The sequence below is a fragment of the Brassica oleracea genome, chromosome C4 (genome assembly GCF_000695525.1).
Source record: "Brassica oleracea var. oleracea cultivar TO1000 chromosome C4, BOL, whole genome shotgun sequence".
Lineage (NCBI taxonomy): Eukaryota > Viridiplantae > Streptophyta > Magnoliopsida > Brassicales > Brassicaceae > Brassica > Brassica oleracea.
This window is the reverse complement of record NC_027751.1, coordinates 46,966,078-46,993,362: the sequence shown is the minus strand read 5'-3', so window position 1 is coordinate 46,993,362 and position 27,285 is coordinate 46,966,078. Positions and strand designations below refer to the sequence as shown.

The window sequence follows — 27,285 nt, the reverse complement described above, 5'->3', positions numbered from 1 at the left end:
TGTCTTACTGGAAAAAGCGGTCAGCTCATTTATAAAAATGTATTTTGGGTGGGACTACCTCGTGGATCTCCGGGTATTGAACTGAACATCTATGTATATTTATTTCATTGTGACTTACCCAGAGAAGAGATATGCCTTGAGATGGGCACCGAGATATTGTTTGAATTCAGCTGTCCACTCGCACACTTGGAGATTTTTGAATGCGGTGTGCGTATCGATACAGAAAAGGCAGACATAAGCAGCGATGGGAGCGATGAATCTAGGTTAAACCAAGTGTCTGAAGTGAAAAATGGTGAACCCATAAAAGTGCCTGGAGACCCTTACAATAGTGATGGACTATGTGACTTGAAATCAGAGAAGGTATTCGAAGTAGACAATGTCAAAGGAAAAGGACACATAAACTGTTGGAGTTGGCTCTTCATCTGCTTCGGTCTCTCCCATTACCACGTGGAAAATTAAGGTTTGAGAGATGGGGAAGAAGGCTCAAAAATCTAGAAAGGAGTTGTTCATCACAAATACATCAGCAGGCAAAAATGATGGCGCGGTATTTGTGGCAGAATACTCTTGTTGTTTCTTTTGTATTTAGCTCCTGAGGTTTATCAGTGATTGAAAATCTAATCCTCTGGGTAATCTGAAATCAGGAAACAACTTGCTTGATCCGTAAGTAACAAAAGATTTTGAAACCGTTTCAGGTCATAGTGAACATCATCAATTCTGTTCCACGTCTTTATAACAATCCCCAGCTGATCTCATTGTGTTTTAATGAGTGAAACTGGAAGAAAATGAGTAATCTGCTCTTCCTAAGTGTTACTGGAGAAGATATGAAGGAAAGGTTCATATGCTGACAACAAACATGAATATTTCACCACATCTAATGTGACTGCGTTGGCTTTCATTACCCGTATAAGATCAAAGTTGGTATGTCATATAGCAAGCTGCCGAAGCTCTGAAAAGGAATCCAGGTTAGTCTTGTTTTATATATCAACCAAATTTCAAATCTTTATTGAATTCAAAGCAGAGCTCGAGTCTTTCAAAGCTTGAAGGTCCGCACAGTAAAAAAGTTTAGCTTCCTACAAGACTTAAAGAACCAAACATTTTTTAAAATATTTAGAAGGGTCTTAACTTTCTCTTTTTGGACAATTATGTATAATTCAAACAGTAGAAGTACTTTATTTAATCCAATATACAAGGCATAAGCTCTGAAATTATCAAGAAGAAAATTTAAGACTATATTTTTTAAGCTTCTTCTCTCATTAGTCATAAAACTTGTTTATTTTACTATGTCTTTCCAGTAAAAATGCAGTATGAATTGTGTGATTTTGTTCCCTCAAATTGTCTTAAACTTTTTCTGTGAGTAACGTAAACAGTTTACTACAATGGGTTTATGATGTTAGATGGTCAAGGTTGAAAGAAGCCAGGAGATTTCCCCGGGAAAACGGCTTATTCATGCCCCCACTATAAAGTCAGGAAAAATACATACCCAAACAATATTAATGTGCCAAAACATTCCTAAATTAAATAAGAATTTGAATTGCATACCTAAACTCATAATAAATAGCTAAAACATGTCTATAGCCGGTTATATGATGATTTGGACTATTTTTTTAATTTTTTTTTGTAGTTTAGTCCCTATAATTCTATTTTTTGTTAATATGCCTTAAATAATTTAAATAATCAAATTTATCGTATTTATAATTTTAATTTGAAAAGTACAATTTTATTTTTTTTACCAGATTTTAATTAAATTTAAATAATAAATTTAATTATTTATCAGAAATTTAGATAGTTATCATATACAATATATTAATTAATTTAATTATCAAAGTATGTTATGTACCTTATTAAAACATGAGAATTAATTATAAATAATCTTACTCGTATGTAATATTTACAAGAAATACCACTCAATTTAGTCATTCAAATTTTAATCAACATAACTAAAAATACTCTTTAGAAATTTGATTTTACAGTAGAGATCTTTAATAATATTACCCTTACTTAATAAAAAGAAAAGAATGGCTAGTTAACCACCAGACCATATTACATTATTTTTATTTTGCTATAAAACTAGTATGTAATATTAATAATACACAAAAAGTTTACAAAACTATTTCCCGATTAATTCTCGTATAATTACCAAATAATTGATTCGGCGCTAGGTTAGGGTTAAGTGCACACATTATGCCTAGTGTATTGGTTTTGATAACTACAAACAAAAATTACAAAATTTTAATTTTATTTATATTATATATATCACACAAGCATATAATAAGATTTGCAACTAAAATAACCTAAGAAAATATAAAAAATATTTTATAAACTTTAAGAACTAGTGAGATTAAATTAGGCTTTAAATTATGATACTGTTTTTATGTTGTTTTCTATTTGTTTAATTTTTTTGTATCATATTTCAATATGAAATAATAATAATATATTTATATTATTAAATCTATTTTATTTGATAAAAAATATTTCTATTTTATATATCACCATATATTAAAATTTATTTCCAATTTTAAAATTATAAATAAAGCCAATTTGATGATTTTAATTATTTGTGACACTTTACAAATAAATAAAATGCAAAAACTAAAAGATAATAATTAAAAAAAAAAAATCAATACATTTTAAAATGGACTGACACGTGTCAGTTACGAGACATGTTTTAGCTATTTATTATGAGTTTAGGTATGCAATTCAAATTCATATTTAGTTTAGAAATATTTTGACACTTTAATATTGTTTAAGTATATATTTTTCCTAACTTCATAGTGCGGTTATGAAAAGGCTGTTTTCCTGGATTTCTCCTTCACATGAGATATAAGACAATCGAAGATCTCAATTATGATGGTCATGACCATTTTGTCACTGTCAGACTGTGAGTCACCTGTTACCAATTAACACCACCTCTTCGTAACGCGAAAGGTTATCCTAATTTCTAATATACAGATAGAGTTTGCGTGTGATTTGGTTTCTAGTTATGAACTTGAGATAATATTTAGATAGTGTTTGTGTGTGCATTTTTCTTTAGATGGTAGGTGATGTGTTCCGGTCTACATAATTATATTAACTCAGGGAAGAGGTCAACATTTTTCTCAGGAGGAGACTGACTTGGTTATTGAATCGAAACCAAAACTAAAGTCATGAAATAAGATTAAACTAGATTTCAGATACAAAAAGCTCGACTGAAACAAGCAAAGAAACTTCATCTCCAGAGACAACTTTGTATATCTGATCTGTGCAATTTCCTTGTTACCCTAGTCTCATGGCTTCCTCCTCTTCTTCTTCTTCTTCTTTACCTCAAACCTGGAGATACCGTGTCTTCACGAGCTTCCACGGCCCGGACGTCCGTAAAACGCTGCTCGGTCATGTACGCAAACAGTTTAGTTGCAATGGGATTTCGATGTTCGATGATCAATGGATCGAGAGAAGCCAAACCATTGCTCCTGCACTCACACAAGCGATTAGCGAATCCAGGATCTCCATCGTGGTGCTCTCGAAGAACTATGCTTCTTCCAGCTGGTGTTTGGATGAGCTGGTCGAGATTCTCAAGTGCAAGGAAAGTATGGGACAAATTGTGATGACTGTCTTTTACGGAGTAGATCCATCTCATGTTCGGAACCAGACCAGAGATTATGGGATTGCTTTCGATGAAGCTTGTGAAGGGAAAACAGAGGAGAAGATGCGAATATGGAGACAGGCTTTGACCAATGTGGGAAACATAGCTGGAGAACACTTTCTAAACTGGTTTGTTTCAATTAAGTTTGGATTTTATATTACTGTTTGGGGCATTTTCTTTGTGAAATTTCGCATGGTGATTTCTCTACGTTGTTAGGGACAATGAATCGATGATGATTGAAAAGATTGCTAGAGATGTTTCAAACAAACTAAACACTAGAATCTCTAGAGACTTTGAAGACATGGTGGGTATTGAAACACATTTGAAGAAGATGCAGTCTTTGTTACATTTAGATGATGATGATGAGGACGAAGCTATGATAGTTGGAATCTGTGGCCCTGCAGGCATTGGGAAGACTACCATTGCCAGAGCTTTGCATAGCCGATTCTCTAGCAGTTTCCAGCTTACTTGTTTTATGGAGAATATTAGGGGAAGCTGTAACAGTGGCCTTGACGAGTATGGATTGAAGATGCATCTGCAAGAAAACCTTCTTTCAAAGATTTTGAACCAATGTGGGAAACATAGTATGAAACAAAAAAAAAAAAAAAAAAAAAAAAAAACTTAATTGAAACAAACCAGTTTAGAAAGTGTTCTCCAGCTATGTTTCCCACATTGGTCAAAGCCTGTCTCCATATGCAGGTTAAACAAAAAAAAAAAAAAAAAAGAAAGATTTTGAACCAAAATAGTATGAAACTATACCATTTAGGTGCGATACAGGAAAGACTATGCGACCTAAAAGTGCTTATTGTTCTTGATGATGTGGACGACCTGAAGCAACTTGAGGCTCTGGCTGATGAAACTAGGTGGTTTGGTCCTGGAAGCAGGATTATCGTAACCACAGAAGACCAAGAGATTTTGGAGCAACATGGTATCAGCAATACATACCATGTGGATATTTTCCAACTAGAGAAGAAGCTCGTCAGATCTTCAGTAGATTTGCTTTTAGACAGAGCTATCCGCCCTATAATTTTGGAAGACTTGTGGAAAGAGTAACAAAGCTTTGCAGTAACCTTCCATTGGGTCTCCGTGTCATGGGTTCATCTTTGCGCGGAAAGAAAGAAAATGAGTGGGAAGTTATTCTGAATAGGCTAGAAAATAGCCTTTGTCAAGATATCGAGAGAGTACTCAAAGTTGGATACGACAATTTACATGAGAATGATCAATCTTTATTTCTTCACATTGCATGCTTTTTCAACTTGGAGCAGGACGATCATGTGATGGCCATGCTCTCTGAGGGTAACTTGGGGTTAAAAACCCTGGCGTATAAATCTCTAATAGAAATATCCACCCAAGGAAAAGTAGTGATGCACAAGTTACTACAACAAATGGGTTCACAAGTTGTTCAAAGACAAGAGCCTTGGAAACGCCAAATCTTAAATGATGCTCATGAGATTTGTGATGTCCTGGAAACTGATTCGGTAATTTCTTTTTCTATATTTGATAATCCTTTAAACTGGATAATTTGGCAAAGACCCTCCTCATCTGATCATATATCTTACATATATTCTTTTAATTTGGAATTTGGTATAGGGTAGTAGAAGTGTGACGGGTATATCTTATGATACATCCACAATCCAAGATGACGTGTATATAAGGGCAGGAGCATTTAAAAGAATGCGCAATCTTCGATTTCTCAGCATCTACAAGACAAGATTTGATAGAAAAGATAGAGTGCATGTACCTGAGGACATGGATTTTCCATCTCGACTAAGGTTATTGCATTGGGTGGCATACCCTAGAAAGTGTCTTCCTCATACATTTTGTCCCGAATATCTTGTGGAACTCAATATGCCGGAGAACGAGCTCGAGAAGCTTTGGGAAGGACCACAGGTTGGTTTGATATAAATTCCTTCTTTCATAATTTGAAACTGTCTGCTCTCATATATTGTGTTGATGTTCTTCATCTGTTGTGCCGTTTTTTACATTCAGCCCCTTACAAATCTCAAGAAGATGAATCTGAACGGGTCCAAGCATCTGAAGGAATTCCCGGATCTTTCAAATGCTACGAATCTTGAGTCTTTGCTTCTGGACAACTGCAGAAGTTTGGTAGAGATTCCATGCTCTATTGGAAGTCTTCATAAATTAGAGTGTTTGTTTATGGCAAACTGTTTGAATCTACAACATGGTCCGACTCACTGTAATTTGGCATCTCTTAAAATTTTCAAGCTGATAGGAAGCCGGAACTTGAGGAAAATTCCAGATCTTTCCACCAACATCACTACACTCCTAGTCATGGAAACAATGTTGGAAGAAGTGCCTCTGACTCATTTAGGCATTGGTCTCGCCTTAGGCGTCTCTGTATATATAGCTGGGTGCCAACTCTTGAGAAAATTCCAGAGTTCATCAAATACCTTCATGGGTTAAAAGTGCTTCAGTTACGAAACTTGCGAAAACTTGCATCGCTGCCAGAGCTCCCTGGCTCGCTCACAAGTCTAACGGTAGCCTCTTCTGTATTGCTGGAGACGGTATCCTTCTCTTTTGACTCTAAAATTGAGATTCTCTGTTTCCCCAACTGCTTCAAATTAGGCAGAGAAGCAAGCAGAGTAATTACGACGATTGCATTGCATGCATGCCTACCTGGAAGCAAAATACCTGTGGAGTTTGATCACCGAGCTATAGGAAACTCCCTGATCATTCGTTCAGATTTCAAAAGATTTAGGATTTGTGTCGTAATTTCCCTTAAGGAGAAGATGGAAAAAGATTTTCCCGAGTTATTGTGTCGCATAGGCATAAACGATTGCTACGCTGAGAAGCTCATACCCGAGGGTGTCAAAAGAATAGAAACAGAGCATATGCTTATATCTTCCTTCGACTTGCTTGACAAAGACGGGTGGCTTCAACAGGACAACGAGATATCGTTTGAATTCAGCGCCACGTCTCAGAACCTCGAAATTATTGAATGTGGTGTCCAGATCTTGGTAGACTAAACCGACTGAAACAGAAGCTATTAGATCAAGAACACTCCAGTAACTCGCGAGGAACATCAAAAGCTGTTCGACAGCAGCAGGCAAGATGATGACAATGATGTTGTTTGCAGAATGCTCAGCTGGTTGTCTCTTCCTCCTTTAGCTTTTAGAGGTTTCCTAGTCATTGAAAATCAAATTCTCTTTGGTGATCTGAAGTTTGGAAACTCTTTCGGATCATAACCAATGGGGATTTTAGAGTTGATTGTTGGATCTGGCTCCTCCTCTGTTTTGAATCTCTCCGATTTTCTTAGAAGCACTGCAAGCTTGTTTTGGAGAAGAAGACGGATATAATCAAGCTAGAACGTGTTCTTTGTTTGACTTTGTTGCCGTCTGTTATAAAGAGATAAAAGTAGATATAATATATATACAACATCAGACATTTATTTATTTTCCTTAGTCCATTCCATACTTTTATCTTCAGCTTTGTAAATGTCTTTCTGGAAATTTGGAAAGGCGAAAAGGATGGAGAAGAAGGACGCTCTTGGGTCAATTCTTAAGCACAAGGCTTGGCTTCTTCCCTTGGTTCATGGCCTCAATCTCTGCTACTAATTGCGCAGAAGCTACATCTGCTTTTCTGAATACTATGACATCACATTTCTCTCATCTGTTTAATGACATCTGAAGTCTGTTTATTTGTTGTTTCTGTGCTGCATTGAATTTGCTTTGATTATCTTTCCTTTGTGTAAATAATTGGTTTATCCCTGGTTAAAACATTTACTCATCCACATAGTCAAACCATATTGAAATGCAAATCACCAAAAATAAACATTGTTTATCATCCATTCATACGATCAAGGTAGTTACAACACTCAACAATAAGGAAAAAAGAATAACCAAAAAATTCATTTGAATGCCTAAAAAATATACTTGCATGACACGGCAATAGAGAGAGAGCTAGTGTTCGGAATAAACAAAGACCAAGTCACGTAGCAGAGCTGTTTCCCCCGGGAATCTCTAGCTACAACCTGAGCTCTAGGTCCACCGTGGTCGTCTCTGTGAAGGATACTAGTGAGGTCTCTGTGATGGCTTCCTGTGATGTCCACCTAATATGCATCTCTTGTACAGCCTCGAGATCAGGATCCATCTCTGGAGGTGGTGTTCTGTTTAGATCCAAACCCTCGTCGAGGTAGAGGTTACTGGAGTCACTTGTTGGAGGCGAAACACAAACACGAGGAGATCTGCTGCTCCTTGGAATTTTAGGTAAAAGTCTCCTGTTTCTCTCTTCACACACAAAAGGATCCTCCTCACAAGTTACAACCAGAGCCATGGATGAAGATGAAGCTTCAGGGTTAAATGGAACCAAAGCTAGAGCCATACCCTCATCTTGAGATTGTGGTTGAGCTGGAGTGAGAGGATCGAAAACAAGAAAGAGCTTCCCATCTCGAGAGTGGAAGGACCATAGGCGACGAGTCTGGTTAACCTCTAGGTCGTTTTCCTTGACGAACTGGTTCCAACCAGAACACAAGGCGTAGTTGAAACTGCTCCTCATCTCCCATATCCTCAGATTAGCGTTCCATTGCCGCTCAGCATCATTACTATTCAACAAGATCACATCAACTCCTTTGAGTCCTTCATCACGATCTGCTCTGTGATGCTCCTCCACGATGCTCAACTCTCTCTCGTTCAAGAAGTCGTTCTCTGTTATTTGTTTAAAGGGGATCAAGAGACGTCCTTGGTCTGGCTTGAGATCGGTCTTTGTAATCACCTTCTCTATCACCAGCTTCGCATCCACGCCGTTTTTTCTCCTCATCAGCTCAACCAACCATCCGGGCGTCACCCCAGGCTCTCTTCTGACCGGTTCCTTTTGCTTAACCGGTCTCTTTCTTTCCTTAACCGGAGGTTTGATTTCTCTAATCGGTTGTGCTCTGATGGGTTCGTCATTGGACTCCACCACACGACGCCTCTTTGACTCAACGACGTGGGACGAACTCGAAGTAGAAGCAGTGTTTTCTTGATTCTTGCACTCATCATCAATCTTTCGCTTGCCTCGCAAGAAAGTGTTGGTGGCAGCACTAGTGATAGTGTGGATCATGAGCATGTTTCTCGCTTGCTCGTCTTGTCGTCGTCTCGCTCTTGTTTCATCGTCCCCGTAAGCGTGAAGCAGCGCCGCAAAAAGATCAAAGCATCTCTTCTCTCCTTCCTGCGAAGAACTCTCGCCGCGTTTGTTAACATCATCATCATCATGGGTCACCATCTTCCTCCTCGAAAAGCCGCAGAGTTTCTTTTCTTTTCTTTTTCTTGGCGATGAATCAAATCTCTCTGGGAGAAATATAATAAAACAACAATAAGAAGATAGTAGTGGTGAGAAAGGAGGATGAGAAAGGGACTCCTGTTTATATAGGCCTTTTCATTCACCCTTTACGGACACATTGAAATAGAAAATTTCCTTTTGTCTTTATGTATTTGATTAGTGAAAATAATCTGATATCCGTTAGAAACTCCACCTCTTTCCTTTTTTCTTTTAAATCCGTATTTTAATTGGTTAGTTTTAATTATCGCTAACAAAAAACACATAATTTCCTTTTCTTAAATTATTAGCTGCCTCTATTCCCCTTTTTTCTTTTTAAATCTGTATTTATCTTCGTATTGTTTAACGGTAACAAAAATAATAATACAAATGTAAACATTATTAAGTGAATCTCAGGAGATTCTCTAGTCAGTTTTAAGTCCACGCACGTGTGACATTCTTTGGAGAAAGTAACCAATCATATTAACATTATATATACTTTGATTCATCAGATATAATAAAACTATACTGTATATTGCGTTGATGATACTTCAACGAATAGCGTTACAAAAATACCAAGTATATATAAATTGGTTATTCTTACATGAGGAGACTGTTGTTCATAGTGCATACATTCTCTTGTTGTATTCACCATTTAGAATCTCCGAATCAGAAGCCATACGAGACATAGAGAAAGACTGCGACTTACTCCTCTCTTTCCTTATGCTCCTCAACTTAGACTCCTCCATCCTATGCATCACCACGCAGTAACACATCGCACCGATCGTCGGCAACATGATGGTCCCTCCAATAACAGTCGCACACACGGCCAACCACTTATCCTCTTTGCCGACAACAATGTAAGAGAGAGACACAAAGGCAATGGATATGAACAAACAAGCGCACCACATGAGCTTGTTGATCACGAACACAAGCTTCTTCTTCGCCTTCTGCTCGATCACAACCACCGAAGTCTGCACCACGACGACAGCCAAGGATATAAACAGCGCCAAGCTGTCGAAAACGAAGAAGACCAGGAACGGCGCTCTGTTCGCTATGTGAGCTTGTCCCAGCAACGCTCCTTTCGACGGGTCCTCCTCGTATTGGCCTGGGATTGTGAAGATGGCTGCGAAAGCCACCGTGGCGATAAGCACGGCCACGACGGTCGCTGAGTTAATGGCGTTGTTGAGACCGCTGATGTGGAGCTTCTTGAGTCTTTTCGCTATCTTCTGGACTCTTACGCCGGTTTGTTTGGACTGCTGGAGCTGAGATTGTACCTCGTGTTTGATGTCGCTGACCGTTTGCTTCAGTTGCTTAGCTGGGTTCTGAGGCTTCCCAAGATCTTTAGCTGTAGCGGCTCCTGCTTCCTGTAGAACTGAGACAAGCTCTCCGTTGCCTATCTTTTCGGCTATGTCGAGTGGTGTGTCTCCAGCTTTGTTTATTGGGTTGAGGTTAATGCCTTCAAAAGATACCAAACACTGCACTATCTGCATAAAGGCCAATTAATTTTTATATAAGAACTAATATAAATTGGCTAATAGGCCTCGGCCTTCCGGGTTCCAATTTGGTTTGGTTGATCTGGATTTTCAGATTTTCAGTATTATGAGTTCCATTCAGGATTTACTTATTTTCGGGTCAAATTCAGTTTAGTTCTTTCGGAATTAGGTTCGGATCGTATTATAACCGATGCCTAAAAAATAGCAAATAAAATAAACTACAAAAATCTGTAAAATAATCAAAAATATCTAAATTACTTTAATATTATTTAACTGATTTCGGATATTTTCAAATCTTATTTTGGATTTCGGTTTGGTCTGGGTTGCACCTCAACACCGAAATACTAAGTTATTAAGTCTCATTCGGATATTTTGTATAACAGTTTGGATGGTATTTTGTTTTTTTTTTTTGTTCGGGTTGGGGTAAAGCCGCCCAGACCTATTGGCTAATATGAAAGCATAGAGGTCTACCTTAACACGGCCCTTGTTTGTGGCAATGTGCAACGGTGTGTTTCCTTTGTTATCCTCAACGCTCAAAACCGCTACATCAGGTTTCACCAACTCAACAACGATCTCATCGTTTTGACCTTTCACAGCCATGTGAAGAGCAGTTTGTCCCTTTTTATCGGTTCTAAACCCAATGCTTGGATCATTACCTATCAAAGATTTAACAACTTCCACATGACCCATCCTCGCTGCTGAGTGAAGCGCGGTTTTACCGTTGTTCTTAGCAATCTTAGCCAAATTAGAGTCCGTCTCCAAAAGAAGATTCACCACGTCAATGTGTCCTTGTGCTGCAGCTGTGTGTAACGCAGTTGTACATGATAAATCTGTTGTCATTGCCAAGTTCGGGAATGTCTCCAACAGTCTCTTCAACACCTCTGCACAAACAGAAGAGCCAAAGTAAGAGAACTATCCATGGATGGTTCTAGGCCTGGGATTTTGAACCGAACCTAAATTTCACCTAAATTTGGTTAGTTCAGTTAGTTCAATGAGAAGTTTGGTTTGATTCATCAAGTTTTCTACAAAAAAATTGGTTTGGTTCGGTTCAACAATCGGTTACTTCGGTTTTCTTCTTCTAAAAAATTATACTCAAACCTTACAAAAAGAACAGAAACAAACTAACCAAATTTCGGACCAAACTAACCGAAATAACCAAAATGAAGCGGAACAAACTGAATTGATCCGGAATTTTAACAAAATTAAACCGAAATCAAAAACTTCAGTAGGATTTTCAAAAACCAAACTAAATCAAATACTGAACAGAAGTTGATTTCGGGTTAAATCGGTAAGATTTATGTTGAACCGAACTAACCAAGAACCGAATTACCCAAACTGAATAACCCAAACTAACCAAACCAGCAGGTGTAGATGGTTCTATAGCAGGAGAAGTTTCAAAGAAAGATCTTTTTCTTACCAAGATGGCCTTGTTTAGCTGCGACATGGAACGGATCAAACCCATTTCTAGCTGCAATCGAACCACTTTCAAGACACATATGCTTCAACATCTCCTCAACAACAAACGAATGCCCATTCTCTGCAGCAGTATAGAGAGGAGTCTCTCCTTCAAGATTCTGCTTCGACAACAACTCTCTCAACTCTTCGTCACAACTACTACCTCTGATCAACTCTTTAACCTTCCCTAAGTTCCCGGTCCGAGCTGCTATATGAAGAGGCGAGTCGCCTCTCTTCCCAGGCGACTCAGTCTTCTTCCTCCTCTCGCCAATGAAACTCAGCTGCCTCTCCATCACCACACGGAAGCTTTTCTGCTTCTCTAGAAACCCGCCGCGGAAACTCTTCTGCCTCTCCATTGATGGTGCTTTGCCAAAGCTAGGAAGCTTCTCCATAACCCCACGTTTCTGATTATTCTCCACACCTCGAAAACTCAGCTGCTTCTCCATTGACCTTCCGAGTCTGCTTGGCTGAACATTCACGCCTTGGAAACTTACTTGTTTCTCTAAAGCTCTCGCCTTTCTCGGCTGGTTAGTCTCAGCACATCCAAAACTCTGCTGCTTCTCTGAGACAGGGCTACTCTGCTTCTCCTCCATTATAGTCATACTATTACTCTAGTTTTTTCGTCGTTATCAACAACAGAAACCTAAACCCAGATTGTTTCTTATCCCCAATCTAACAAAGAAGCCTAATCTAATCGGAACAATACCTTAGAGAGAGAGAAAAAACAAGCTTTTCTTGATTATCACCTCGGAGATTCCATGTTTAGAGGAAAAAGAGAGGAACTTTATACTGTGAGGAAACGAATCGGAGAGAAGACAACAGCTTTCATGTGAAATCAACCCCAAGCTGTGGAGAAATCGGAAGAATCTAAATCTAAGAAACCCAAAGAGCTCGGTTTGAAGGAAAAAAGGTTTTGTCTTTTATGTTCTAGAGAGAGAGAGAGAATGTCAGAAGCAGAACATCAGCAATCAGCATCATCCTCTGTTTTAAGAATCTTTATCAGCAGCCACACTTCTTCTTTGTTGTTATTAGTGCCTTGTTTTAAACACGCTTTACCTTTAATTTCACCTCACCCATCTTTCTTTGGAGGTCTCTGTGACTATAGATAGATATAATATTGACTTCTGTATATTTGATGGTGCCATGTCACCTACTCCGAGTTAAAAGTCTAGGCAAGGTAAAATATTTAGAAGGCGATTCAACTTGTCACTCTACTATTTACAGTTGAATGCTTTGTTAAAAGTCTAAGTCAATGTCACTTATGGACTTATAGTAGACGTAGCGTTTTGGTTTAATCACTTTGGTAGTTAATTAACGATTTTCTCTTTAGTTTTGTACAGTAGTTACATAGTGTTGTAATCAAAGAATTGTCTTGTAACAAGACAAAACTAAAGACGGCTATAAAAACTTTCGTTTTTCTTCCAACTCTTTCTTCATTTCTAATCAAAGTAGTACTGTAGAAGTTTCCTTGGTTTAGTAGTAAATTAAAATTTTGAGATTCGATATATAGATTTTCTTAAAAAAAAAGTTTGTTTTATAGAGTATTCTTATAAATTAGTTAGTTAAACATTTAATATAATACATAGTTTAGTACGTAAATTTTAACTTATATTTTTATGAAATGGATATAACTGTTTAAAAAGGTTACTCATATAACTATTTTAAACAATAAAATAAGAAGAGAAAAAGACAAAAATAGCACTAAATCAAGTTATAAAAATAGCATTTAATATTTTATCAAAAGTCACAAACTTAGGGTTTAGAGTTAAAGGATGGGGTTTAGGATTTAGGGTTTAGGGTTTAGGGTTTAGGGTTTAGGGTTTAGGGTTTAGGGTTTAGGGTTTAGGGTTTAGGGTTTAGGGTTTAGGGTTTAGGGTTTAGGGTTTGTTTGGGTTTAGGGTTTAGAGTTGAGAAATGAGGTTTTGGGGATAAGATTTCAAATTTTGAAAAATAAAAAAATTAAAATTTTCAAAGGATAAACTTAGAAAGGTGTTATTTTGGTCATTTTAGTTTTTGAGTGCTATTTTTGTGATATAAACTTAGAAATGTGCTATTTTGGAGATTTGCCCAAATAAAAATATATTAATCTAATAAATAAATCAAAGTATTAGTTTGAAAATGTTAAATAATTAGTTTAAGTCATTTTTCTTAACTTAGTATTTATGTTACTATGCTCTGTTACATGGTTGTTAAAAATATTTAACCTGAGTTTATCATTATCCTCTACCGTTTATAAAATATATATATTCTATTAAAACTAAAGTACAAAATAATATTTATCTATTTTTAATTGTTTTTTACACTTTTTTGTTTTTTTTAATTAATGTAAACCACTTTATTATTGTCTTTTCAATAATTCAAATAGAGTACAAAATAGAACTTACTTGTTTTTATTACATCTGGTACTTTTTCACTTTTTAATTACTTTATTAATTATATTTACTATAATAATTTAACAATATTTATTTTACGAGTCAACCAAAATAATTTCACAAATTTGAATAAAATTGATTCATTCATAACATGAAATCAACCGGTTAATAATTTTTATTTATTTACAGAATCAGTTAGATATAGACATTCGAGTACTCGTTCGAGTGCGGATTGAGTTTTTTGGGTATCATTTTTTTGTAAAATTAAACTTATTATAAATTTCTAAACGGAGTTTAGACTCGGATCTTTTCGGATCCAGCTAAATTTGTAAGAACCTAAAAATATTCAAATAACTTACGTTTATAGAAATTTTATTAAACAATTTATAAAAATATGAAAATTAACATTTGCACTGACGTACGGATCGATCGAGTTATATAGTTGAATTTAAAAATTGAATCTAATTATCTGCATATTAGAAATCAGTAGACTATTTCATCTATGAAGACCAAGAAAATATAAAATAATTAAGTTCTTCCGTTATTAAGTGTGTTAGTAACACGCCAATCGGTTAGGGATCGACGGAAACTCTCCCAGGCACGTCTAGCGAGGAAGGCAACGACTTTCCCCAGCGGATAATAAAGTGATAGTGACTAGTCACTTGCTTGCCAAGATAGGAAAGTTTCCACTGAGTTCTTGTCTTACAACGTTTGGAAGCCCTACTTCTTTACTACAAACAGCATCCTCCACGAAGTTTCTTTCCACATCTTGAAGATCGTAACTCCGGATTTTGAAAGATTTGCAGCTAAAGAGCAACTATCTACAAGAGTCTTCATAGATCCGTGCTCTACCATCACCTACAACCTATCACCTCACGTAAAATGTCTCCAAAACGCCTCACAGCGGAGGAAAAGGGCAAAAGGGTAAAAGAGTAGCTAACACTGAAGATGAAACTATCTACAGGAGAATCAGAGCACCTAGCTTTGATAACTCAGCACTCATCCAACAAAATCTGCGAACTCTCATCGGCAGAGTGACGAGCGCAAAGTATCAACCTATATCACGGTTGCTCGAGGAGCTTCCCCGAAACTGGACACTGAAAGGGAGAGCCTCTGGATCTGACCTAGGTCATGAACGCTTCCAGTTTAGGTTTGACCGAGAGGATGACATCCATAGTGTGCTAAGTAACAGGCCCTACCATTTCAATGGATGGATGGTGATTCTTCAACGCTGGGAACCTGTCATCTCTCAAACCTTCCCCTCCCAGATCCCTTTCTGGATTGATATCAAGGGTCTCCCTCTCCATTTTTGGCATGAGAAAATTATCTACAAATTGGGTCTGGAGCTTGGAATCCTCGATGACTATATTGTATTTGAGACTGCCATAAGAATGCGCATATCACTCAATGGTCTCGAACCCATCACGAAGCACACAATTGTTGATTTCGACACGGGAGAGGAGGCGCGGATTACCCTTGAGTATGAAGGAATCCAATACATGTGCTATATCTGCAACCGCCTCACGCACTCTGCAAAGGAATGTCCGTGGAAACCTGTGCGAGCAACCTCACCAAGCAGAGCCCCGGAGAACCGTCAGACAACGGAATCTGATAAACGTCAGTACTCTTCCCTAAGAGAACCACGTTATCAACCTTATCCAACACATAAACGCCAGGAGCGTACCTTGCAGGAAGGAGACTATCATCAAAGATTAGATCGCCATAGCAGGCCTTTTGGAGAACGAATCTCTCAGTCACGAGGATCGGCCAGACCTCTTCGTAATAAAATTGCTCCAGCCCCATATGAACCAACTAGAAGGGGAGCAAATGGGAGGTCAAACTCACCAATCACAAGAGACTATGCCTCAGAAGCTAGAAGATATGGCGCAAAAAACCCATCAGATTACAGAGTTTCGATGAAACCATCAGGACCACAACAGATGTGGAGAGAAAAAGAAAAGCCCCCACCCCCCTCTCGGGAGGACAACCAATCTGTGGATCCTGTTACTCCTGCCCCTGAAGACCAGTACCAGCCGTTCGAGCACAGCTCCCTGGGAAGGAATCTAGCCATAAGTGATTTCCCACAAGTCGCTAGGATCCCTACCACAGAAGAGGTAATGCAGGAACTGGTAGATGTGTCGATCCAATATACCAACTGTGCTGACCCAGTGGAAAGAGAAGCCAGACGTCAACGAGTTTTGCAGAGTAATGCTGAGGGCATCATGGAAAAAACAGCAGCTTCTATCATTGCTGCAGCAGCTAGCACAAGTATAAATGAACCTCATATTCTCTTGGCCCCTGCGATTACATCTCGCATAATTCCATATGAGCCTGAAGTAGCCATACTCCCCACGTCTGCTCCTATCTTACTCCCTGCCCCTGGAAGTAGTATACCGAAGCGCAGAGGTAGACCCCCAAAGGAGAAAAAGCAATCTCCAGGAGCAGAAGTCCTATATGGAGCAAGCTCGCGGAAACGCAATCTCACTCTGCTCCATACATCTCCAGCCAGACGGTCGACAGCAGATACTAAACAAGGTCAAGCATCTACGTCAAGAAACGGAAATCAAAATGTCACAGATAACGGGAGACCGCAAATGACAATCATACCTCCAAGTGTGAAACCGCAGAAGGATTTTCACACCCAAGAGCCTCCTCTTCCTTAGCTGTACTGAGCTGGAACTGTCGAGGGTTGGGGAATCCCAAGACAGTCCAGCGCTTAAAAGATCTCCATAAACTTCACACGCCTGATATTCTATTTCTAATGGAGACAAAAAACCCTGACAGCTTCGTGCTAAAGGAGCTACAAGACCTCTGTTACGACTCTCACTTTCTAGTATCCCCCCATGGACATGGAGGAGGTGGTTTAGCCCTGCTATGGAACAGCAACATCGATATCCAAATTATATCAGCTTGCCATAATTACATCGACACGGTAAGTGTGGTTAAGGGACAGTCCTTCAATAGTACCTTCACGTATGGCGCCCCTGAAGTACGTAACCGTCAAGAGGTGTGGAACACTCTGTCTGCAATCCCTGCATCACGCCCTGGACCGTGGTTCCTGACAGGGGATTTCAACGAGATTATTGAAAATGCTGAAAAAACAGGAGGAGCTGATAGATCAGAAAATAGTTTCGTACCTTTCTGAAGCTTTTTATCTCAAAGCGATCTCTTTGATATACAACACTCAGGTAACTTCTTATCCTGGAGAGGGAAGCGTGGCAAACATGTTGTGCACTGTAGACTAGATAGATCGATTGCAAATAGTGACTGGTCAGATATCTTCCCACACAGTCGTAGTCACTATCTTCGGTATGAGATCTCTGACCACAGACCCCTTCTTACAATTTTCGATCCTACAAAGAAGAAGCCAAAGAGAATTTTCAGATACGACAGAAGGCTTCGTTCAAACCAACAAGTAACAGACATTGTAGAAAGGGCTTGGAATGAACATCCTGGATCTCAGGTTACCTCCAGAATCTCACAATGTCGCAAGGCTATAGCGGATTGGAGCCGCACCCAGTATCTCAATAGCAGAAAGAAGATTGAGTATCTACAGGAGGCTCTGGACAAAGCACTCTCAGCTACTGATGCAGATGATGCAGATGATGCAGATATCTCGAATTTAAACCTCTCTCTACTCCAAGCTTATAGATCTGAATAGGAGTTTTGGAAACAAAGAAGTAGACAGTTATGGCTTTCTTTGGGAGACAAGAACACGGGATACTTCTATGCTGCTACAAAAGGGAGAAAAGCGAGAAATAGATTATCAATGATAGAAGACTCAAGTGGCGAAGTATACTACGAAGAGGAAAAAATCGTGGACACTATATCTATATACTTCGCAGATATCTTCACCTCATCAAGTAGAGATTGCATGCCGACCATCCACCAAGCTTTGTCACCAAAGGTTACACACGAAATGAATGAGCAGTTAATAAAGCTTCCGAGTGATGATGAGATCAGGATGGGGATGTTCTCAATACATCCAGACAAAGCCCCTGGACCAGATGGGTTCTCTGCTAGCTTTTTCCAATCAAATTGGGCAACTGTGGGTCCTGCAATCACAACAGAGATACGGCATTTCTTCAGCAATGGCCATCTACCAGCCACTGTGAACTCAACTTTCATTAGACTGATCCCTAAGATAAAAGACCCGAAGCTGGTCTCAGATTACAGGCCTATTGCTCTATGTAATGTCTACTACAAGGTGATCTCAAAGATCCTATCTCTACGCTTAAAACCCATTCTCCAGTCAGTCATCTCGGAAAACCAATCTGCTTTCATACCTAGGAGAGCGATTGCAGATAACGTACTGATCACGCATGAGACGCTCCATTACCTAAAAACGTCAAAGGCCAAAAAACAGTGCTCCATGGCAGTTAAGACTGACATGAGCAAAACGTATGATCGCTTAGAGTGGAGTTTTATAAAGGCAGTAATGATGAGGCTAGGCTTTCATGAGAAGTGGGTTACCTGGGTCATGGAATGCATCTCCACGGTTTCATACTCTTTCTTGATCAACGACTCAGTCCTTGGAAGAGTTGTACCTCAGCGGGGGATCCGACAGGGAGATCCTCTGCCCCCCTACATCTTCATCCTCTGTAGTGAAGTTTTGTCAGGATTATGCGCAAAAGCTCAAAGAGATGGCTGTCTGGCGGGTGTTAAAGTGGCAACAAAATGTCCACGAATAAATCACTTACTTTTTGCCGATGACACCATGTTCTTTATCCGATCAGACGAGAGAAGCTGCTCCACGCTGATGAAGATCCTGAACCTGTACGAGGAAGCATCAGGTCAAAAGATCAACCTCGATAAATCATCAATCACTTTTGCAAGGAAAACGAGTTCATCAGCGAGATTTAGGGCAAAACAGATACTCAATATAGCAAGGGAGGGAGGGGTAGGCAAATACCTCAGACTCCCAGAGCACTTTGGACGCCGCAAGAAGGGAGATAACCCAACCTACGACATCAACAACCTTCAATTGGCATAAGGTAGTGTGGAATGTGGCTTGTTCTCCGAAGCTTAAACTCTTTATCTGGAAAACAATCCATGAAGCTTTACCTACTGGTCTGAACCTGCAACGACGGGGAGTAATTAACAATATCTCATGCATCCACTGCGGGGGATCTGAATCTGTGAACCACCTTTTCCTACATTGTACCTTTACTGCGACTGTGTGGAACCTCGTTCCTCTCCAATCACCGTTCTGCTCAACTATGTGCCCATCAATAATTATCGCACTTGAAGCTTCGAGCAATTGGACTTGCCTTCCGCCGACGGGAGTGTCAATAAACATACTCTTTTGGATCATGTGGGCGTTGTGGAACACACGAAACCAACTCTTATTTGAGTCGCGTCACCAATCACCCTCAGAAGTGGTCTCCAAGGCTTTGGCAGCAGCTAGGGAATGGCAGCTTGCTCAGAACCCAATCGACACCTCACGTAATACACAAAAGGAGCCATCTATCACTCTGACGCCGACGATCCCCTCAGGGACAATCCTATGCAATAGCGACGCAGCGTGGGATAAGAACTCGGAATCGACGGGACTTGGATGGATCTTTACATCTCCAGGAACCCCAACTCTTCAAGGCGCCCAATTTCAGACTCACGTGCAATCGGTCCTCTTGGCTGAAGCCCTAGCGGTACGATCTGCCCTCCAACACGCCATTCATCTTGGCTACACACAAATCTGGCTTAGATCAGATTCTCTTGTGCTCATCAGAGCCATCACTTCGATCAACAAACCGAAGATCATCCACGGAGTTCTCTCGGATATCGGAGCTTTATCACTTTCCTTTGCTTTCTGTTTTTTCTCTTTTACTCCTTGGGAGTTTAATGGACCTGCGGACCACTTAGCAAAAAATTCTCTTTGTAACCGGGCCTCTTTGGGCCTAGACTTCTAGACTTCTAGTTTCTTATTAATGAAAGATGGTTGATCAAAAAAAATTAAGTTCTTCCGTCGAGAAAGTAATAAAAAGTGATCGATCTATTCAGTGTAGCCGATAATTTTGTAGTCAATACGGACAAACACCCTAAAATAAACGAGCAAGTCATAAAAAGCACGTGGTCTGCTCATTAATCATTGTGCTTTTTAATTGCATATGGTAAAAACAACTTTTCTACATACAAAAAAAACTGAGGCTTGATATTGATATCAGATGTAATCCAATGATCCAATGTTTACCCGATTTAAAATAGAATAATCATGAAAATGGTCAGTCACTGGAGCTTGTACATCTGGAGAATGATACTTTTATTGAAGTGGGTAAAAGGGTATGCGTCGTCTGCATATAGACCTTATTTGTACGTTGAAATGATTGAATTACTTTTGTATAAATTTCGAAATTTCGGCTCATTTGAATGCCCAAAAAAAATCTATCCGTGAGTTGTACTTTCAACCGAGAGTTAGGTATGTGTCTTTAATAGATCCGGGTTTTACCCTTTTAATTTTCAAAAAAACAAATTTCGAAAGTTATTTGATAGTTTGTGTATAAAAGGGTATGCGGTTAGTGGAACATGCACGTACGAATAAAAAACGAGTATTTTTTCAAACCAAACTGAACTAGAGTGATTGTATTTGAAAATGTAAGTAATTATGCTAGACCTAGTTGACAAAAAAAAGTGTTTATGCTCGGACAAAGCGGAGGAAACTTTTGACTAGAATTAGGATGAGAAACGTGATCAAACTATGAGACCAAATTAGTCGGTAACCACGTTTACTTATGTTTTAATTGCTAAACTCTAGAACGATATGCCTACTTTCTGTTGATAAATCATAACAGATGTGCGATGACGTATAAGTACCAATAAAATGATTAAACCGGTCTCTTATGTGGGATTTTTAACTCATGATTTGACATTTTTTTTTACATTTTTCGGTTAAGAAACGTTTTTAGCTGAAAAAATAAAAAAAAAATGTCAAATCATGAGTTAAAAACTCCAAATAAGAGACCAGATTTAAAATCATGCTAAGAGAAATAAACAAAGTTATAACAAAAAGAAGACAAGAATAAAATCAACTTTTTAAGGGAACAAAATCAACAAAGCTAATCTTCTGTGTTTCATCAGTATCCAAAAAAGGTTTCAAATATGAAAATATACATGCTCAATTTTAACACAAGAGAAAAGTAAGTTAATATTGTAAGCAAATTGAATTTCTTACAAGAAGAAAAGTATGGCATATTATGAGAACATATACATATTATGAGTACTTATAGCCATTGCTTCCCACTTCTGTCACTATAAGTTGAGGTTTGGGTCTGTTGATGGTGTAGCTTTCATATCCCTTTATATTAATTGACGAACATTTGAAAAAATATAACATTAACTTTGTAATAATTAAAAAAAAGACCTTGCAGAGTTGTCACGTAATTGAAATGCTAATTTTGCTTACATGACGATTTAAGAATCAATTGAGAATTTTGTTAGTTCAAAATTAAATTGCTAGGGAATGTTATATTATATAGTATGTCCAGTATAGATCATTCATTTATCAAATTAAAATTATTATATATTATTTCATTAAATAAAACATACGGAATTACCTAATGTGATCAAGATATATATGATAATTAATGATTTTAAATAATAAAGATTTACTAACAATATGTATACTTTCTATCATTTTTTTGTTTAACTATTTATTATTAAAATAAATAACACAATTACATTAATCATATAATAAAAATTTAGATTTTTTGTATATGTTGTATTTTGAATTTTTCAAAACGAGTATAAATTACTAAAACTGTTAAAAGTCTCACATAAACTTTTGTGATCAAGGTTTAATTTTTTTCTATAATAACATACAATGATTATAAAATCATATGAATAAATAATTTTATTTTAATAGGTGTTTATGTTAGTATATATATATAGATATATATTTCATATCATTAAATTAAACTATACATCATATGAAAATACATACTTATATTTTGATATATGCGTTGAACATATATTGAAAAGTTAATATTTTAATTTTGAAATTTTCATTGTTTTTTAAAAAATAATTATAAATTATTGAAACCACTAAACATCCCACATTTAAATATCAATCGTTCGTGTAAAATTTTGTTACACAAATATGCAAATAATCATAAAATCATATGAGTAGAAACCTCATTTAATAAATATTTATATTAAAATTATGCTATATATATGTTAATATCATTTAAATTTAATTATATATCATATACAATAGATAAGATTGATTGTTTTGATTTATTTACCATAAAATAATTGCGAATAAACAAGAGCGGTCGTTTGATTTATATGCGCACGCCAATTTATTACATAATATAGTAAATAATTTCTTAGTTATTTAATATATAATTATTATTTTATTATTTCATAATATGTAGAAAAACATAAAATTAGTAATAAATATAAAATATTTATTCAGCTCATGGCGTGGATCTTAACCTAAGTATGTATCTATTTAATAATTTTAAAATCTTAAACATTTTCTAAATCTCAGGCCAAAACAAAATAACGAAATGAAAATAAACTCAATAATCAATATTTATATCAAACAATAACCAAAATGAAAAAAAATGACCCAAAAATGAGAAAAATATTGAAGATAGATAGGATTGACATATGAACATAAACTTCTCATAACCATAATTAATTTTTAAATTGCTAAATCATGATATAAAACCGAGCTGCCATAGTTTCATTTTAACCAAATAGCAGATCTGAGATTATTGGTCAAAACGTTAGGTTCTTATGCGATAAATGATTTTTTGACCTAAAATATTTTTTTAAATGAAATCAGCTCATCACTAAACGAATTATGTAATTAACTAAAAAAGTTTTTAAAAAATTGTTTAAGGGCTAAAAATACTTATTCGATCAAGAATATAAATTTTATTTTCTCATACGATATTTGTTAAATAATTTTCCTACAAATTCACCATGCGCGCGCAGATCTTATGCTAGCATGATCAGTATTCTTCAGTATCTTGAAAGGCACATATATCTTACAGGCAACTTCAAAATTAATAAGTGACATAATCACAAAGCATCCTTTACAAATAGGGCCATTTAATTTATTAGTTGTCTATATATCCCATTAGAGCACCATTATCTTAGAGACCCTAAATGGGTCTCTTATTTTTTTAATATCTTTTAATTGTAAAAGTGAATTAAGAAACTGGATTAAGAGACCCGAAAATTTACGTGCTCAATTGCAAGTCTCTTATTTAGGGGTTCTTAAAAAAAAAAAATATTTGATGAAACACCAAAATTTTTTGATTTTTTTTATTAAACTTAAACTTTTTCTTAAAACATAGTACAAGATAACATTTTAAGCATTGATTTTAAAATAAAAACATAAAAAATAAAAACAAAGATTAGTAAAATAAACGATAATAATTTGAAAGAATCATCCGAGCTCAGTTGTTGTCTTCATCACGTACAAACAAAGATTAGTAAAATATGTGTAGCAATTGTTTTAAATTTTCATTAAAAAAAAAGATCAAGAACGGTGTGAATAAAATTTGGTGTTGTGAATAAAAAAAGTGAAACTTTATATGGACTTTGAATAGAAAAAGACTTTGAATAGAAAAAGATTATAAATCTTGTGTTGTGAAGTTACTTGGTATGGACTTTGAATCAAAACTTTCAATCAAGAACAGAAAGAGACATGATCCAACAACAAACACTACATCGAGAACATTTACATGCAAATAAACAGATATACCTTTTGTTCAACCATCATTTTCAACACTGAGAACATTTACTAATTCACATTTAAAGTATGGTTACGTGTTTTCGCTAGACCAGACCAGTAAACAAACTACTCTCAAGGTCATACATGTATATGGAGAAAATCAAACATACAGGGCAAGAATAAGTCTCTCTCTCTCTCTCTCTCTCTCTCTCTCTCTTTCTAAATCTGCATCACCAAGACAATCTTTTCCATCGCCTCTCTTTGTGATTTCCGTGAAATGAGAGTTTGGTTTCTTCTTCTGCGACGATGCCGTCTCTGCGTTTCTCCTCAGAACAGCTCCAGGTGATGGATACGGTCGCTGTTGAAACAAAGGACCCTGCAATACACACACACATACAATTTATGAAGTATGTGGCATTAACCCCAGTACAGTGAGCGCAATAACATTCTTACCAATCAAATCTTCGTACGTCCATCTTATCTCATCAGTGTTCTCTACGTCCATCTCATTAATTTAGGAACCAGACAAAGACGCCATTTGATTGGTGAGGAAGATGATTTAAAAGTGTTGTCGAGATACTTGATCAAATCAAGACTCTCCCCTATGATTTTGCCATTGTGCTCAAGTGCTGGCACCTGCAATGAGAATTAAGTAACTAACTTGGAAACAATTTAGGAAGATGTGAATTTAATAATAATGGATAATAGGCTTTGTAACCTTGTTTTCAGGATAGACTTTCTCCTTGTACCAAGCAGGCCTATTCCCAAGATCCAAAGGAACAAGTTTAATCTTTTCTTGCAGACCCTACAACAATCCAAAACAAAAACCCAAAATCTGACAAATACAATTTGGCATGCAAGACATGGAAAGTTAACTACTTTCTCAATCCAAGAAAGAAGATAGTTGAGTGGTAATAATACCGTGAAGTTTCTGGTGATCCAAACACGTTGAGCATATGGGGGAAAGTGCCACCACAAAAATTTCAAAATTTGCATATTATACCTCAAACTTTAGTTACTTTATCCTATTAAATATCATGTCTTAGCCATATATTTAAGTTTATATGTGTTTTGCCCCCATAAAAAAAGGATTCTACATTAGCCACTGGCTGTAGCATCGAGTGAAGCTGGACGATGCTCACTGTGGATCAAAAACATCAATTCATCAAGATAAACCAATTACGGAACTATCATCGAGAAGAATAAGAGAAGAATAAGAAGAAGCTTACAAAGGAGAAGCCATGGATGGAATGTATTACGGAGCTCTCTGATTCTACAACAACTTAAAAGAATCTGATCATGTATTACGGCTCTGTTTACGGCGGTCTCGTCTCCCCGGAGCAGATTCAGGTGGCCAATCCGGATATCGAGTCTCTTGATGTTGGTACGAGTCTTGTGATTCCTTTGCCGTGTGATTGCTTTAATGGAACGGAGAGAGAGGAGACCGACAGAGACGCGGAGTTGCCGAGGAGATCATCAGATCGTTGAGAGATGAAGAAATAGCCGTCGGAGTCGTCGACGAAATCGAAGAAGGGAGAGAGACACAGTTTGCTTCCGAGAGCATGATTACTGGTAGGTTCTTAGGTGGAGAGTTTTAAAACAGTTTCTTAGTTTTTTTTAGTTAAAAGTTAAAGAATCAAGTTCTTATATTCCGCTAAGAAACCCACCTTAAGAACCCTCCAATAATCATGCTCTGAACTCACACAACACAACACGTGTCTCAAGACTCGGTGTCTTCCTTCCCCTAATTAAGATACGTTTCCTCTTAATTAACCCAATTTTTTTTTTTTAATTCAGTTAATGCAAAGATACGGGAGTTGCATACTGCGATAACGATGCTCTTAGCTCTCAGCAGTTTCTTGGCTTCTTCTTATCGGAATGTGATCGATCTAATATATATTTGAATATTACTAAATCCCAATCTGACTTCCTTTCACCATTTTCCTTGCGTCTGCCATTTTACTCAGAAAAAAAAATAGAGATGCACATGAAATTGACTACAAAACATTCACCATTCTTACTTTATAGAAAACGAAATAGAAACAAAATATCAGATAATGAAACAACAAACATAAAGAAATGCTTCCATACAAGAGGAATCATCTACCACTTGACATACATTAGAAGGATCATACTCAAACTGAAAACAATCCTAACGGCTTAGGCGCTTGTTCGGACCAATTATCTTGACGAGCCACTCCGATTTGTATTTGTATGAATCAATGGCTTGTGCTATTGCCAATCCAAGCAACACTCCAAGTCCATATCCAATTCAGCACTTGTTCCTCTTCTTGGTCTTCTTGCTTAGGTTGTTGTGTCGGTGGCACATTAGTCCTAAAGCAAGTTTCCTGGAGAGGAAGACCACAAAGCCCTGCATTCCCTTCGAATGAAGATTTAGCTTGCCCAGTAATTTGTGTTCCTTGTGGTATTTCTCCTTTGAGTTGGTTGTGAGACACATTTATATACGCCAAAAACGAGAGGCTTCCAAGTGCACTAGGAATTGTTCCGGAGAGTTGGTTGCTTGATAGGTCTAGTGACTCGAGCTTTCGCAGATTGGAGAAAGACAGAGGAATACGGCCTGTGAAGGCGTTGTTTGATAAGTTGAGTGAAATCAATGCTTTCAGAAGACCAATTGATTCAGGAATCTGTCCTTCAATTCTATTCTCAGAAAAATCAACGGCGGCGTATAAGGTAAGGGCCCACTGGTGCTCCATTGATAGACCTTTGTATCGCAAATCTATAACATCAATAATGTTATAGAATGATGTCTCCTCGTATATACTACAGCTGTGTACCATATATAGACCACCATTTTCATTCATCGTAAGTGACGATGCTTTCCAATCCACAAAGTATCTTGGTGGCAAGCATCCAGTAAACTTATTATCAGATATCTCAAATATACGCAGCTCTGGAAATCTGAGAGGACCTTGACCAGGAGGAGATATAGATCCATAGAATTTGTTTGAACTAAGGATAAGGACTTGCAAATTTAGTAAAGCCTTGAGCCAAAAAGGAAATGTATCTTCAATCATGTTGTGGTCAGCAACTAGAAACTCTAGAGATGAGCAATTTTTAAGAGATCTTGGAAGTTTCCCGGTTAGTCGATTGTGTCCAACGTCAAGTGTCCGTAGAGAAGCACCCATGTGAAAGGCGTAAGGAATACTTCCTTCCAAGTTGTTCTTCCGGATATTCAGAAGCGTCAAGTTACTCAAGCATTGAGGAATTGGACCCGTGAGGTTGTTGTAACCTAGCCTCAAATACGTCAGAGACCTATAATTGCAGATTGAAAGAGGTATGCTCCCTGAGAATCTGTTTTTTGATGCAGCAAAGAAGTTGATAGAGAGTGGTAGAATAGGAATTTCTGATGTTAGGAGTTTTCAAGGCTCCTAAGACAAATGTTGTAGT

General features: G+C 37.4%; 2 protein-coding genes, 1 long non-coding RNA gene and 2 pseudogenes across 3 annotated transcripts; 1 reads left to right on the top strand and 4 right to left on the bottom strand.

Moving 5' to 3' along the window:
* The first annotated feature begins 2,879 nt into the window (after nt 1-2,879).
* On the top strand, nt 2,880-7,076 carry LOC106341858 (annotated as a pseudogene).
* A 363-nt stretch (nt 7,077-7,439) lies between these two features.
* On the bottom strand, nt 7,440-8,946 carry LOC106341863 (B3 domain-containing protein At2g31720-like). Its single transcript, XM_013780593.1, has one exon. The coding sequence runs from the start codon at nt 8,837-8,839 to the stop codon at nt 7,604-7,606; it is 1,236 nt and encodes a 411-aa protein (XP_013636047.1). The 5' UTR covers nt 8,840-8,946; the 3' UTR covers nt 7,440-7,603.
* Nucleotides 8,947-9,436: 490 nt separating this feature from the next.
* On the bottom strand, nt 9,437-12,816 carry LOC106341860 (ankyrin repeat-containing protein At5g02620-like). The gene is made up of 3 exons (XM_013780588.1): nt 11,786-12,816; nt 10,840-11,249; nt 9,437-10,359 (listed from the first exon to the last, which is right to left on the bottom strand). Exons 1-3 carry the CDS (start codon nt 12,423-12,425, stop codon nt 9,493-9,495), a joined length of 1,917 nt encoding a protein of 638 aa, XP_013636042.1. The 5' UTR covers nt 12,426-12,816; the 3' UTR covers nt 9,437-9,492.
* Nucleotides 12,817-23,951: 11,135 nt separating this feature from the next.
* LOC106340927 lies at nt 23,952-25,443 on the bottom strand. Its single transcript, XR_001269534.1, has 4 exons — nt 25,107-25,443; nt 24,596-25,018; nt 24,331-24,513; nt 23,952-24,253 (listed from the first exon to the last, which is right to left on the bottom strand). It is a non-coding gene; the product is annotated as an uncharacterized LOC106340927 (long non-coding RNA).
* Nucleotides 25,444-26,029: 586 nt separating this feature from the next.
* The window catches only part of LOC106339063, a 1,457-nt pseudogene continuing 201 nt past the window's right edge, over nt 26,030-27,285 (bottom strand).